We start from the raw sequence: 17016 nt of genomic DNA on the forward strand, positions 1-17016 counted from the left end.
ATGTTTATGTTGTCAAATAAGTTGCAAAATGACGACAAAGGAATAAATTAACTAAAATACTTCATAGAATATTTTATGGCATGAAATGAATATTTCATTCCATTTTTCTGCTACGTCCAAGTTGAGATGACCAAATGAAAACTGTGATTGGACCATTTTGAGTAAAACAAAAATAGCTGACTTCTACATACCAAAAGAAGGGATGGAGGAGGAGGTGGTTACAGTTGTATTTCATAACTGCACAACAGTTTGGTGCATATTTAATGTTTCACTAGTTTTATTAATTGTTAAGAACTGTGTTGAGTACCTTACACACTGAATTTGTGAAAATTATGCTTGTTTGAGAGTAATGTGTGATGCCTGGTTGGCTAGTTTGTTGTATACATTCTACATTTAATGAAGTACATAAAAATGATTCACATTACTGTAACATTATAAAATGCTGTCAAACTGATTTGTATGATCCTAATCCTACTCCTAACGATCCAACTCCCCAAGACACTATCCAAATTGAACCATGCCTGGAACAGTTCCGTCCTCCGTCACAGCGGGACCCACCTCCACCACCTCCCACAGCGGGACCCACCTCCTCTTCCTCAAAATCACCCTCTCCTAACCTTCCAGGAATTTCTGACTACCAGCCTTGCCTCTCAATCCTTCTTAAAAAACCTTAATCCTACTCCCAACATCACCACTGCTGAAGCCCAGGCCTATCCGTGATCTGAAGGCTGACCGATCCATCATCATTCTTCCGGCGGACAAGGGTTCCACGACTGTGGTACTTGATCGTCGGGAGTATGTGGCTGAGGGACTGCGTCAGATTTCAGACAACACCACTTACAAAGTTTGCCAAGGTAATCCCATTCCTGATGTCCAGGCGGAGCTTCAAGGAATCCTCAGAACCTTAGGCCCCCTACAAAACCTTTCACCTGACTCCATCAACCTCCTGACCCCACCAACACCCCGCACCCCTACCTTCTATCTTCTTCCCAAAATTCACAAACCCAATCATCCCGGCCGTCCCATTGTAGCTGGTTACCAAGCCCCCACAGAACGCATCTCTGCCTACGTAGATCAACACCTTCAACCCATTACATGCAGTCTCCCATCCTTCATCAAAGACACCAACCACTTTCTCGAACGCCTGGAATCCCTACCCAGTCTGTTACCCCCGGAAACCATCCTTGTAACCATTGATGCCACTTCCTTATACACAAATATTCCGCATGTCCAGGGCCTCGCTGCGATGGAGCACTTCCTTTCACGGCGATCACCTGCCGCCCTACCTAAAACCTCTTTCCTCATTACCTTAGCCAGCTTCATCCTGACCCACAACTTCTTCACTTTTGAAGGCCAGACATACCAACAATTAAAGGGAACAGCCATGGGTACCAGGATGGCCCCCTCGTATGCCAACCTATTCATGGGTCGCTTAGAGGCAGCCTTCTTGGTTACCCAGGCCTGCCAACCCAAAGTTTGGTACAGATTTATTGATGACATTTTCATGATCTGGACTCACAGTGAAGAAGAACTCCAGAATTTCCTCTCCAACCTCAACTCCTTTGGTTCCATCAGATTCACCTGGTCCTACTCTAAATCCCATGCCACTTTCCTTGACGTTGACCTCCACCTGTCCAATGGCCAGCTTCACACGTCCGTCCACATCAAACCCACCAACAAGCAACAGTACCTCCATTATGACAGCTGCCACCCATTCCACATCAAACGGTCCCTTCCCTACAGCCTAGGTCTTCGTGGCAAACGAATCTGCTCCAGCCCGGAATCCTTGAACCATTACACCAACAACCTGAAAACAGCTTTTGCATCCCGTAACTACCCTCCCGACCTGGTACAGAAGCAAATAACCAGAGCGACTTCCTCATCTCCTCAAACCCGGAACCTTCCACAGAAGAACCCCAAAAGTGCCCCACTTGTGACAGGATACTTTCCGGGACTGGATCAGATTCTGAATGTGGCTCTCCAGCAGGGATACGACTTCCTCAAATCCTGCCCTGAAATGAGATCCATCCTCCATGAAATCCTCCCCACTCTACCAAGAGTGTCTTTCCGCCGTCCACCTAACCTTCGTAACCTCTTAGTTCATCCCTATGAAATCCCCAAACCACCTTCCCTACCCTCTGGCTCCTACCCCTGTAACTGCCCCCGGTGTAAAACCTGTCCCATGCACCCTCCCACCACCACCTATTCCAGTCCTGTAACCAGGAAGGTGTACACGATCAAAGGCAGAGCCACGTGTGAAAGCACCCACATGATTTACCAACTGACCTGCCTACACTGTGAAGCGTTCTATGTGAGAATGACCAGCAACAAACTGTCCATTCGCATGAATGGACACAGGCAGACAGTGTTTGTTGGTAATGAGGATCACCCTGTGGCTAAACATGCCTTGGTGCACGGCCAGCACATCTTGGCACAGTGTTACACCGTCCGGGTTATCTGGATACTTCCCACTAACACCAACCTGTCTGAACTCCGGAGATGGGAACTTGCCCTTCAGCATATCCTCTCTTCTCGCTATCCGCCAGGCCTCAATCTCTGCTAATTTCTAATTTCAATTTGCCGCCGCTCATACCTCACCTGTCTTTCATCTTTGCCTCTGTACTTCCGCCCCGACTGACATCTCTGTCCAAACTCTTTGCCTTTACAAATGTCTGCTTGTGTCTGTGTATATGCGGATGGATATGTGTGTGTGTGCGAGTGTATACCTGTCCTTTTTTCCCCCTAAGGTAAGTCTTTCCGCTCCCGGGATTGGAATGACTCCTTACCCTCTCCCTTAAAACCCAAATCCTTTTGTCTTTCCCTCTCCTTCCCTCTTTCCTGACGAGGCAACCGTTGGTTGCGAAAGCTAGAATTTTGTGTGTATGTTTGTGTTTGTTTGTGTGTCTATCGACCTGCCAGCGCTTTTGTTTGGTAAGTCTCATCATCTTTCTTTTTAGATATATGATTTGTATATGAGTCAGACTAGTAGATTTTAAGCTTTAAATTGATTCAATGAATGTTAATATCTTACTTACAAAATAAAGCCTGACAATTAAAATAATTACTCTGTAAATGATTACAATATTGCTTAGTCCAATTGTAATCAAGTAACGTGTAGAAATACCACAGCTTAACAATTTTTGAGGATGTGAAATGGAATTTTCACATAGGCTCAGTCATATGTAAATCACATGGTAGACTGGCTCAGTAGTGGAATAGCAGGGAAATGGAAGGAGGTGCTTACAAAACATCTGGATGACCTATTCCAGATTATTGCTCAAGTATGTGGAAGCTGCATCAAACCAGTCTCAGGACTGAAGACCACAACAACAACATGTGAGACCCGTACCAAATATGGCTAACAGAGGATTTTGAATGTATACAAAAAAGGCCAGCATGACTGGTCAAAAATTGGTTCAGTCCATGGGTGAGCCTCATGGAGATGATGAAGAAACTGATCTGGCAAACATTTGAAGATAGAAACAAAATATTCCATTAAAACCTACTTGGAAAGTTTTAAAAATGAACTGTAAGTGATGAATCGAGAAATATACACTTAAAGAAAAAAAAAAAGGCAAGGTACTAAAGGTTGGAAATTGGTAGATGTGACATACATGTGCAGCAAACAAATGATTACATTTTCAGAAAAATTGGGTGATCTATTCAAGAGAGAGCTTCACAAACTGTGCAAGTCTGTGATGAGTTAGTCCACCTCTGGCTCTTATGCAGCGTCCTTCTATGAAAAGAAATGGGACCTCAGGCCATCACTCTTGGTTGCTGGGCCATATGGCAGGTGACTGTTAGATTGGTATCCCATTGCTGCTCGAGGCATCTATAGAACATCCTCTTTGGTCATCAGTGCTCACTTCCAAGTATGACTCATCAATGACGATAGTTCTACTCCAGTCAGTGAAATTGCAGGCCGAATGTGCCTGACACCACTGCAAATGGGCTTGTTGGTGTACAGAGGTCAATGGTAATTGGCAAGAGCTATGCTGTGACCTCAGATCTTCTCTGTGAGTGCCTGTTAATGGTCCTTGTGGTCACTGAAGGACCAGTTGCACATCAGATTGATAAGGAATCTGGGGCTCTAAGTGCCAGTTTGATGGTCCTCACATTTTGCTGTCTCTTTAAGTTGACCTCTTCTTGATGCCGTATTCAGTCATGGTTCACCTGTTCCTGCCAACATCGAAAAGTGGCGTTGCTCCATTAAAATGTTGAAATATTTGCAATTACCTCAACTGGCTTCTTTGAATCCAACTACACATCCCCTCTCAAATGCTGACATGTACGTATATTATTCAAGTGCCTGTCTGTGAGGCATAGTTATTGTCCAACTCAGTACAGGGAATGAAATTCAAAACGAGTTTATGCCCTGGTATCAACATGCCCCTGTTTACTATCATTGCCAGTTGTGCAGTGATTGTGCTGCAGTGTCAGTTATCCATCGGCTGCAGAAGTTTACAATTTTGCATTTTCCATCGAGACCTGTATGAATATCAATTTGTGAATTTTAAAGTGTATTACAACCCTTATATATGATTTCTGTGGGGATACAAGGACAATGTTAGACTAATTGCAATGCATGCAGAGACATTTCAGTAATCATTCTTTCAATGGTCTATATGGGAATGGAATGCGAAGAAGCTGTAATAACTGGTACTATTGGTATGAATTTGCAGAGGTTTCCAGAGTACGGATATAGATCTATGCTGACAGACAGAGTGTGCCATCGTCAGATATATGACTAGCTTTCCACCAGGTAGTATGGATGCATGGCATTACATGTAACATAATTATCATGGAGGTTATAGTGGTTATTCTTCTGGTTTTCTTTTGGTATTGTAATATCTTCACCTGTTATGTCCAGAGATTGAAAATTATTTGGTTATTTTATAGGGAAATATGTTGCCCAGTAGGCATGCTTGGGGGGAACATTGATGTGGCTTTAGATGAGACAGAGGAACAGCTGATAGAATAATTGTGAGTTGACAAATAATGGAAAAACATAGTAGAGACAAGAAATCTCATAGGAAGCAGGTGACCATGGTTATATTATAATGTAATATTGTACTGGAGCTGAATAGGTCACTTCAAGAAAGCCACACACACAGTGAAAAATGTCTCTTTTTACCCATACTACTCAATTGATGATGAGTTCTGGATTTATTTCCCTCATCAGATATCAAAGTGCGCAGAGGACCTAGGATACAAGTGTTACTAGATGAATAAGTAAATAAGCTGACAGACTACTCTGACTTTCAGTAATCTGTCAGCTTATATATATACTTGTATATCTGATCAAACATCAGAAAACCCAGTATGGAATGCAGCAATATTATGAAAAGGAAAGTTGCATATAGTGGAGATGCTGAGTTGCACACAGGCACAACAAAAAGACAGTCTTTTTGTCATGCCTATATCTGCAACTCAGAATATCCACTATATTGTGAGTAGCAGCTTGTATATCTGAAACACATCAATTGAGCAGTTTGGGTGATAGTTATTTTTCATTGACTATATGACTTCTCTGAATTGACCTTTCCAGTACAGTGCTACATTATAAAAAAAGAAAAGTTCTGTGAACACAGTATAAATATGCGCTTCCTATTCATCAATTTCAAACAAGCCTTTGATAGCAATTTGGCAAGAACTATACAGAGTGCTGAGAGAAATTGGTATCTGAGCCAAACTAATAAATGTAATAAAAACCTCAGTGGCAGAGACAAGAGCAAAAGTACAAATATTTAACAGAAGTAGTATCAGCTTTGTCTTCCAGTTAGGAGTCAAGCATGGTGACAGTCTCTCTGTTGTGTTGTTCAATATAGCCCTTCACAGTGTAGTACATAGCATTATATTTATGAAAACCAGCCAGATATGTGCTAAGAGCGGTGACAACAGTAGGAAGAAATGCTAACACACCTGAAGAAACATACATGGCAATGAAATAAAAATCAGCCTTATAGTAAATGGAAAAAAAAGATAATGCCTCAATCTGAGGCCAGAACAACTCCTACAGATCGAAATATAAATGGAAAATTTTTCAAAGGAGTCTTAACCTTGGGAACCTTATATCAAATAACAGCAGTGGAAGAGCTATAGGGGAAAGGCAACAAGCAGGAATTGTATTGTATTGTATTGTGGTAAGTTCCTATGGGATCAAACTGCTGAGGTCTTTGATCCCTAGGCTTACACACTACTTAATCTAACTTATGCTAAGGACAACACACACACACCCATGCCCAAGGGAGGACTTGAACCTCCGACGGCGCGAGCTGCAGCAAGGCACCTAAGACCAAGCGGCTACCCCGCGCAGCAACAAGCAGGAAACAGAGCTTACTTTGCAGATTTACAGCTGTTCAAAAATAGCCTTGTTACAAGAACAAAACTCCTAATATATAACTCCCGAGTTTGCCTAATTTTTACATGTTGGTTGAGGTATGGATGCTGATAGAAGATGGCAAAAGCTCTTTAGTAACCTTTGGGCAAAAAGTAATACATAAAATGTATGGCCGAATAACGGAAGAAGAAGGCTGAGGAGTACACTGTAACATCGAGCTACAAGCACTAATATGAGGAGGTGGTATAGTAAAATTTATCAAATCACAATGAATAGAATGGGTGGGACAGTTGGAGAGAATGGCAGAGGGTAGAATACAAAAGGTAAGGATGAAAGGTAAGAGTCATGTTGCTAGATGGAAAGGGAGACCTAGAAGAAAGTGGACTGATGATGTAATAGAACTCACCAGCATGGGAGTCTGTGGTTGCAAAAGAGCTGCAAAAAGCAAGAAGCATGTAGAAAAGTAATTGAAGCAGCCAAGGCTCACTAAGGGCTGTAATGCTACAGAAGAAGTAATGTGGGAAACATACACTGTAAGACAAAAGTGTACTGTGAAGGAATTATTGAAATGGGACAGGAATTGGTAGAAGTGATGTGCATGTACAGACAAACAAATGTCTGCTATTTCAGAAAAGTCGGATGATTTATTCAGGTGAAAGAGCTTCACAAACTGAACAAGTCAGTGATGTGTTAGATCACCCCTGTCCCTTATGCTGGCAGTTATTTGGCTCAGCAATAATTGAGAGAGTTGTTGGATGTCATCCTGAAGGATATTGTGCCAAGTTCTGTCCAATTGGCATGTTATACCATCAAAATCCTGAGATGGTTCAAGTACCCTGCCCATAATGCTCTAATCTTGCTGGCCAGGGTAGGATCTGGCGAGCACGAAGACAAACAGTAGAAACTCTCTCTGTGTGCGAGCATGATTGCTGAAATATAAGCTCAGGATGGCTTGTCATGAAGAGTAACAAAATGGGATGTAGAATATCGTCCACATACCATTGTCTGTAAGGGTGCAGTGGATGACAACCACAGAAGTCCTAGTTTGAAAAGAAATGGTATCCCAGACCACAACTCCTGGTTTCTGGTTGTATGTTGGGTGACAGACAGGTTGGTATCCTACTCCTGTTCGGGGTTTCTCCAGACACATCTTCACTGTTCTTCGGGCCTCAGTTCGAAGTGGGAATCATCACTGAAGACAATTCTACTCCAGTCAATGAGATTCCTGGCCAAAGACGTATCTGAAGACTCCCCAGGCAGTGGTCGAATACCAACCTGACTATCAGCTACCACACAGCCTGACAACCAATAGTGATGGTCTGAATTGCTATTTCTTTTCATAGCAGGACCTCTATAGTTGTCTTTCACAGCACCCTTACAGCACAACGGTACATTGCTAATATTCTATGCCCTGTTTTGTTGCCCTACGTGGCAAGCCATCCTGGGCTTACATATCGGCAAGATAATACCCACTCGCACACAGTGAGAGTTTCTACTGCTTGTCTTTGAGGTTGCCAAACTCTACCTTGGCGAGCAAGGCCACTGGGTGTCTCCCTGATTGAGAATGTGTGAAGGATATCCTTCAGGAGGACATCCTATGACTGTCAATCCATGCCAAGCCGAAAAACTGCTTGCCTAAGGCCCAGACTTGCTCAATTTGTGAAGCTCTTTCTCTTGGATAAGTTATCCAATTTTTCCAAAATTGTAATCATTTGCTTGTCTGTACATGTACATCACATGTAGAGATTTCCATCCCATTCTGAAAATTCCTTTATGGTGCATTGTTTATATCTTAGAGTGCCTATATCTTGACACAACTCTAATCTCTCTGCATCAAGAACTAGTGTTGATCGTGTGACGAACCAAATTTGAATCCAAAGTAGAATGTGGGCTAAGGCATCAGACTTGCATTTAGAAACAGCAAGGCCCAAAACCTTTGTAGCTAACAAGATGCAGGTTTTCAGTGGTTTGTGTGGATAAATTTAAGTGAATGACAGGAAGGTAACTTCAAAAATAACATAGCCAATGCTCTTCTCCATTCCTCCCCTAGTGGCCACTTCCATATTGTGACATTACCGTATTTACTCGAATCTAAGCCGCACTCGAATCTAAGCCGCACCTGAAAAATGAGACTCGAAATCAAGAAAAAAAATTTTCCCGAATCTAAGCCGCACCTGAAATTTGAGACTCGAAATTCAATGGGAGAGAAAAGTTTTAGGCCGCACCTCCAAATCGAAACAAAGTTGGTCCATTGTAATATGAGACACAATTTAGGTCGAATGAATGACGATACAGCTACAGTAGTTTGGTTCGAGTCGTAAGCTTAGCAGTTAAGCTTTACCAGGTAGCCATTGCTATGCGTCAGGCGCTCCGTCCGTATTTATACGGGTACCCTTCCTTTTTCACGTGCTTCGTCTGGTTTGAATCGATTGCTTATTTTGCTTTGATCTGATAAGTGCCGTTTTCTCTGTTATAGGTGTTTACGTCACTCTAAGTTGAAAATGCATCACTGTACTGTGTCATGCATTATTTGTCGCATTCTGATAGTGCGTGTTTACGGCCTGTGTCGCTCGCGGCATGGCTTGCTTTTGTGCGCGCTAGCGCCGCTTACAACTAAAAAGAGGCGAATCGTCTCATTAGCGAAGCAATGTCAAGTTGTTACTTACACTGCTGCTTTCTTTGAGAATGATCAACAAGAACCAAATAATAGGCTGCGTATGATAGAACACGTTCTGAATGAGAGTTAGGCGAAAATTTTTCTCCGTTTGAAAATCTTTGCGGCCGCTTCTTTAGTACATCAAATTCTGCACAGAAATTAGAGTCATCTTAGATTTAAAAATCTAGTCAGTTGCCGTGCTTAATTTCATAAGAATAATACGAATATCAACATGACACGATAAGTATATTCTTCCGCGTTTGCTGTTGTCTCACTCTAGTTTCGTAGTTTATTAGGCAGACAGGATGAGATAGCAACAAACACGGAAGAATACATGGCAAAATGTTTATATTCGTATTATTCTTATGGTGAATGGCGAAGAGAATACTGCGTGTGATTCACATTTCATCAGGTTATTAATAGCAACCATTTCTTCTCACAGTTAGGAAAAAATTCAGAACGTACAGTTGGCCATATTGAAAAACATCCCAGTTTTGCCAGTCGGATTTTCGTAGTACATTGAAATTCTACTACATTCGGAGATGAACAATACGGAATTTGTATTTACTTCGTTGGATAATGTATGAAAATGCAGTGGTCTAAACTCGGGGCGGAGAAAAAAAAAGCTCGTCTTCCACTTTTTTTTTTTTTTTTTTTTTAACTGACGCAGAGGTTTTGGCGCCAGTATTTATCTTTGTGCCTACAAATCATGCCCATGTAGCGCTACATATATTCGACGGCAGAAGTTAGTTGTGGCGGCACCTACCAACATTTTTCAGAACTTCCGCTCGCTTTGCACTCGATTCTAAGCCGCAGGCGGTTTTTTGGATTACAAAAATCGGAAAAAAAGTGCGGCTTAGATTCGAGTAAATACGGTAAACGCTAATTTTTTTGCCTTCCATTATCAACAGAATGTTAAGTCCTAGCCTTCCTTTCTTTTCCAAACTGCCATGTCATGTTACTCCTCAATATGAATATGGGACATGATCACTGGAAATCCTTTCTAAACTGATGTGAGTACTTGTGGGTTTTCTTATTAACAACTTCTATAACACAAATCATTAGATTTTTAAAAAGCATGTACAGGTATTGGTAGTAACATGGTCTTCTGTTTCAGGGAAATGAAGGATGTATAGTGGGCTCTCCACCAGACAAGTCTGAAAGTAAGTGTGTAAACAATACTGTTGTCAATTAATAGTTTTGTGCATTTTTTTGTGAGTCAACTGTTAAGAAGACTCATTAATTTTTGACTTATTACCTGGTTGGGAGTTTAACAGAGAAAAAAAGTTTGCTTTATGAGAAGAAATGTAAAAACTGAAAAAAAACTGCACCATTTATTTGTCTGTGGTTTGTGTAGATTCAGTCAAGATGGCAAATGAATTTGCTGAATCAAATGGTTGTGAACAAACCAAGATCACCACTGTTATCACTACTACCAGAAGTAGCAGTAGTACCGTTACTACTACTGAAAAAGTTTTGAAGACCTCTTATTCATCAGAAGATTCCCCAGAGGTAAGAATAATGTAATAATTAGGTTATAATACTTATGCCTGATATTTTTGTTGATGTTATTACTGAAGGTATAGTTCTTTTGTGTGGGCTACATTAAAGACTCACTGCAGGGGGATTTTGCTTCCCTCAAAAAACATGCAGAGAAGGAAAGCAATTGGAATTCTATGTAATAGATGTAATTGACAGTCAGACATAAGTAGAAGATTTTTATTTATTTTTCGCATGAATTAACGTCATTCTTCAGTTATAAGAGCAATTTGGTAACATCTTTAAATTCATAGACATATTGATGAGCTGGCCAACATTTACCTTCAGCCCAGTGTGGGTGATAGACGTTCACAAGTAGATACACGTCAAACCTTTGGAGTCACAAATTTCTTCTTCAGGATCGAAAAGATGAGCAAGGTTGGAGAAAAAGGAGAGAAGAGGTGGGTAGATGGTGTAGTTCACTCAGAACTTGAGGAACCCATCGTGTCTTGTCTAAGAAGGAAAGGAGATAAAGATGAAGGTAACTGTGTCAGAGTAGGAAGTCAAAGGCAGAACATCAGAATTTTGTTATTTATTTACAATGGTTTTTAGCAACTTAATTATACAGCTGCTTATAGTAATACATGAAACACACAAATGAGTTTTTGTGCAAAACAGTTATTTTTAAACAAAACAAAACATCACATGCAGTAACAACTGTAAATAAACATCAGGCATTACATTTTTAGAAACCTGTGATGTGCAAAATACAGAGTTACAGTGTTTGGGAAACTATATAAAAATGGGTTTTGCAACAGTAAAGGTCTGTTATGCTCATGGAAGATCAATGTATCTTTACTACTTAAATGAAAACCTTTTACAAAATAAAATAATATAATTATTAGTGTTTGTTAGATGTTGGTTTTGCTTTTTATTATGAATGTGATGCTTTTTCCACCTTGATGTGAAGCCTGCCAAAGTTAATATTCAGTTTTTTGAGGTAGGGAAGTAATGTGGTTTGTTCTTAACACAAAAGATGTGGCCCCTATCTCCAAATGAACTACTGCCAAGTCTGTTTTAAGTATATTAAAATCAACCCAGAATGTGCAATAATTGAATTCCATTCTAATCAGTATATACACCAAATTTAAGTGTGGTTTATCTGTTTGTGCCCCCTTTAAATCTACAACCCACCCTTTTTTCGTTAAAGAACACCTTATACCCTTTGCTTACAATTTTACTGTCTGAGAAAAAATTTAGAGTTAAATGATATGACTGATGCCAGATAAGCCGGCCGGAGTGGCCGAGCGGTTCTAGGCGCTACAGTCTGGAACCACACGACTGCTACGGTCGCAGGTTCGAATCCTGCCTCGGGCATGGTTGATGTCCTTAGGTTAGTTAGGTTTAAGTAGTTCTAGAGGACTGATGACCTCAGAAGTTAAGTCCCATAGTGCTCAGAGCCATTTGAACCATATTGATAGATAGATAGTGTCGGAAGTTCCATGTGGCTTTTCGCGGATGATGCTGTAGTATACAGAGAAGTTGCAGCATTAGAAAATTGTAGCGAAATGCAGGAAGATCTGCAGCGGATAGGCACTTGGTGCAAGGAGTGGCAACTGACCCTTAACATAGACAAATGTAATGTATTGCGAATACATAGAAAGAAGGATCCTTTATTGTATGATTATATGATAGCGGAACAAACACTGGTAGCAGTTACTTCTGTAAAATATCTGGGAGTATGCGTGCGGAACGATTTGAAGTGGAATGATCATATAAAATTAATTGTTGGTAAGGCGGCTACCAGGCTGAGATTCATTGGGAGAGTCCTTAGAAAATGTAGTCCATCAACAAAGGAGGTGGCTTACAAAACACTCGTTCGACCTATACTTGAGTATTGCTCATCAGTGTGGGATCTGTACCAGATCGGGTTGACGGAGGAGATAGAGAAGATTCAAAGAAGAGCGGCGCGTTTCGTCACAGGGTTATTTGGTAATCGTGATAGCGTTACGGAGATGTTTAACAAACTCAAGTGGCGGACTCTGCAAGAGAGGCGCTCTGCATCGCGGTGTAGCTTGCTCGTCAGGTTTCGAGAGGGTGCGTTTCTGGATGAGGTATCGAATATATTGCTTCCTCCTACTTATACCTCCCGAGGAGATCACGAATGTAAAATTAGAGAGATTAGAGCGCGCACAGAGGCTTTCAGACAGTCGTTCTTCCCGCGAACCATACGCGACTGGAACAGGAAAGGGAGGTAATGACAGTGGCACGTAAAGTGCCCTCCGCCACACACCGTTGGGTGGCTTGCGGAGTATAAATGTAGATGTAGATGTAGATTGATGCCAGATACTTAAACTTCTACTGCTGCATCACCAACTAGCTGAGCACCCAGTGGTGACCGGTATGTATTTATTTCCCTCCTCCAGTAGTCCGTCTTCTCCTCATCCATCTTTCTGTCCATCTGTTCGTACTCCACTGCCTATCCGCTCCTTCCCTCCTTTCCTGTGTACCAAATTTACTTGAAATCATTCCAGGTGTGTAGGATGAGCTTTTCACCCTTGGCTTTGTCCACATACACATGTCAAATATATGTATCTCTGACAAATTTCAGCCTGCAGTTTCGTTTTCACACAGCTCAATGTTTATGCATCGTATTTCCTGCATAATGTATTGTACAGAAATATATGTATACTTACAGGTACATTCAGCAGCATATGTGGATACTGTCTGTGAAATGTGTAGTGAATAGAGTTAGTACTAAAGTAGTTGGAAATTAAAATTTCATGCATGATGCGGCAGTTTTTCACACCTCAGTATTTGATGTAATATCTTCTGAACTGTGTGTTGTACAATGATATATTTTGGTTGTTACATTCAGTGGCATATGTGAATACTGTCTCTGAATTGTGTTGCAAATACAGTTAGTAGTAAAAGAAGTAATAAATTAAAACGTTATGCTTCATGCAGTAGTTCCACTGCATGAACAGTGATTATGTAGTAAGCGCTAAACTTCTTTTTCATTTTATCGTATTGTGTCGGCGAGAAGACATTTTTGGTCTGACTGTTTCCTAGTTACATTTGCTTTATCATTATTTTTTGATGAACGTCATCCTTTTTCAGCCTTTCTAGAAGACTATTTAGCAATACTATTTGGCCTATTCCTCTTTCAGCATTTAATAATGAGTTTTATTTGATGCTGTTTATGTAAATATAAGGCTGATTGTTCATTTGCATTGACTTTGTCAAGTTTGACACCTTGTAGTAGTTTTACTTCAATAGAATCTCCGGTGACATGTGTGCTGTTATTTCCATACATGGGAATAATTTGTCTGCTCCATGAAGAATATTAGGGGAAATGTGCTTAATGTCTCTCTTCTTCCAAGAATCATCCAATTCCATTTGATACAAAGGAGAGTTTGCTGTAACATCCAACAGTTTGTCTTGGACAAAAAAGTGTTCATAGAAAAATTTCCGTGTTGAATAATTTTCACATCAAATTAGCATTTCATCTGTCTGAAGTCCAGATGAGGCTTTATCACTCATTTTTAGGACTGAATGTATAAAATAAATGGCAGTCTGTGCATACAAATGGTCACTCTGCTTAATCAATAAAAAATCAGCACACATGGAACTTACGAACTGACTCTAGATGTCTGCGTACAGCATCTATTGTTAACATTTATAAAATGTTGCTTTCGTAACTGAGCACATAATGTTTTTGTTGAACATTTTTAGTATAACTGACATGAATTGCTTGTAGAAGTATTTTTTATTAAGTGAGAAAAACAGTATTTGCCCAACAGTGACCACACGTATATGAAAACACAACCACCACAGACTAAAGTATAAACAAGGAGAAAACTGTTGATACTAATTTAGATATTTCAACAGATTTTGCCAGTGGTGAACTGAAAAGAAGGAAAGAGAAAGGAAAGTGAAGAAATGAAACATATGAGGAGTGAGAAGCTCGTTGGGGTACACAAAGTATGAGAAAAAAGCGATTGAGAGAAAACTTAACAGATGAAATTAGAGAAGAAGACTGTGTGAGACACTCAGCAAGCAGACAGAGAGAAACTCTGGATGGAACAAGATTGTGTAATGAACTAAGTAGATTTACAATGAGTAAAGCTTGTGAAACACAATGATTGCAAGTATATAAGTAAAACATTAGTGTACAAAAATTGCAAGCAGAATAATTAGATATTTCAGTTTCTCAGGTGGAGCATTCTTTTATGATCCCACTAAATAGTACAACAACACAATTACAATGTCATTGGCAAAACTGATCAAGTATTTTACTTATGTGGTGTCAAGAAATTCAGTATAGAAGCACCAGATACCTGTTGCATGAGTGGAATAGACCAAGCGAACAATTTTTCAGTTAATTATTGACGTTACACTACCAGGAAAAACTGAATTCACTCAAGGACAATGCCATTTTATTGACAAGTAATTCATTGTTGTAGGAGTATATCGTAACAAATTCAGATCAAATGAAACACAGGTCACCGATACACAGTGTATCTCCCTCTGATGGCAACACAGCCGTGTATTCTCACACACAAACGTTAATACAGATGCCAGATGTCATCCTGTGATAGATTGTCCTATGAATCTTGAACTTGTTGTTGCAGTTTGGCAATGGTTCTTGTAAACGCTAGAGGGCAATTAAGTTGTCACATCTTCATGTCCTGTATGTGTCCAGTTACTGAGAGATCTGCTGATCATGTTGGTTGGGGCAATTGTTGTAGACCATGAATAACATATGTCCCAGCAGCTGTATGTGCTGATGCGTTACCCTGCTGAAAAACACATCACCTTTGTTATGAAGAAATGCCAGTAGTATGGGGTAACTACCTGTGTGATGTTGTGGGCACTGGTTACTTAACTCTGTAGAAACACCAAATGATACCACAACCTCTGTCTGATGCTTCTCCCCACTCTACCCTCACTCCCCATCGCCACCCCACTCCCCTCCACCACCACACTCCCCACCGAGTGAACACGTGGCATCCCCACTGCTGCTGGATGACTCACGGAATCCACTTGTCCTAGCATTGAGAGCTCTGCACCCACATGTGGGTGCCCAGCCCATGGATTCCCAGCCAGGTGCATGGAGGAACGTGCTGGCTGACAGCCATGGAGGAATTCTATTGGACTCTTCTCCCTTATCAGCGTCGACTGCAGGAGCTTAGAAAAATTGTTAGCAGCTCATTCGTAGGAGCATCGGCCACATATTTCATCATCTGTGTTTTAAAAGTTCGCCTCAATCTTTTTGCCCCACCATTTGATTAGGGCTGCAAAGACAGACACAGCATGTTTTGAATTCCACGTCTGTGGCAGAACTCACCGTAAATTTGGGAGCAACATTATGGTCCATTGTCCAACACCAGCATGAGAAGTAGTTCTTCAGTAGCAAAAATTCTGGTGAGTGCGGTGACTTCTCTCTGCACTTGTGGATCAACAGCAGACCACATACAGGAAGTTGGACCAACAGTGGACCACATAAGGAAAGTTGGCAGAACCTGCTATCATGGATGTGAGGACATCAGCCAGCATGAGATCATTTTGTGGAGAGCTCCTTGCTGTTATTCTCACTGATGCCAGTTGTCGACATGACGTTTGACCTGTGACATGGTGCTAGGGGAGCAGCTTATTTCGTGAGACGTGACAGTTACCTTGGTGCAAGAGCCACAAGATTGTTGACTGGAGAGGTTGCGTGAGGACTACCTGGGGAGACTGTTGATCCATGGCTAGTAGGATTACTTTGTCCACGAGTATTAGATGTTGGTGGAGGTGGAAGTAATGCTGCAACAGTTTTGAGCATTGACTGGGAATGTGGTCTGACCATCTCTGTTGTGCATACTGCCGCACCTTTGCAAGATTGTGTCCTCGACCATGGCTGTAGCCACACAGGTCTCTGTGATGGGAAAAGTGCCCATGACCTGTTGAGTTTTTTGTCCAACTGGAAGCACAAGATCACGTTTTGGTCGAACTCCAGGTCAGGGCCCAATGGGAGAGTGCCTGTGTATGCCTATTAAGCGGTATTGCAGAAGTGAGTTTTGTAATTTTACCTGCAGAGAAAGAGTGCCTAATGCTGGAATCCTGTTGCGTAGGTTTGCTGCCGGACTGAAGATGGAGGTAATGGTTTATGACCCGTAATGAGATGATACTTTATTTCATGTAGGAACATATGGATTTTCTTCAGTGCAAAGATGATCGTGAGGACCTCTTTTTTTTTTTTATTTGTGAATAACACTTCTGCACAGCATTTAGTGTCTACAACACAAATGCGATCAAATGTTCAGAGCCATCTGGGTCTCTGCGCCAAGATGGTCTCCAGGTTCTTTTGAGAGGCATCTGCTGCCACGACTATTTGTTTGCTTGATTGAAATATTTCTCAATATTGCTGACTGGAGGGCCTGCTTCAGGTTTTTGAATGCCTGTTCACGTGCCTCTAACCTTACAAAAGGCATATTCTTCTTCTGCTGGATGTTGAGAGGGTGCGCAGTTAATCCCATGCCCGGGATAAATTTTCTGT

General features: G+C 41.2%; 1 protein-coding gene across 5 annotated transcripts in view; it reads left to right on the plus strand.

Moving 5' to 3' along the window:
* Positions 1–17016, plus strand: part of LOC126168357 (uncharacterized) — a 219891-nt gene that overhangs the window by 53404 nt on the left and 149471 nt on the right. For 4 of the 5 annotated variants that reach the window (XM_049920551.1, XM_049920550.1, XM_049920549.1 and 1 more), the window contains exons 5-6: positions 10114–10159; positions 10354–10508. The exons of the other annotated variant lie outside the window; for it this stretch is intronic. In XM_049920551.1, coding sequence (XP_049776508.1) covers positions 10114–10159; positions 10354–10508 — 201 coding nt within the window. The remainder of the gene's footprint in view (positions 1–10113; positions 10160–10353; positions 10509–17016) is intronic. 5 annotated transcript variants of the gene reach the window in all.

The sequence above is a fragment of the Schistocerca cancellata genome, chromosome 1 (assembly GCF_023864275.1).
Source record: "Schistocerca cancellata isolate TAMUIC-IGC-003103 chromosome 1, iqSchCanc2.1, whole genome shotgun sequence".
Taxonomy (NCBI): domain Eukaryota; kingdom Metazoa; phylum Arthropoda; class Insecta; order Orthoptera; family Acrididae; genus Schistocerca; species Schistocerca cancellata.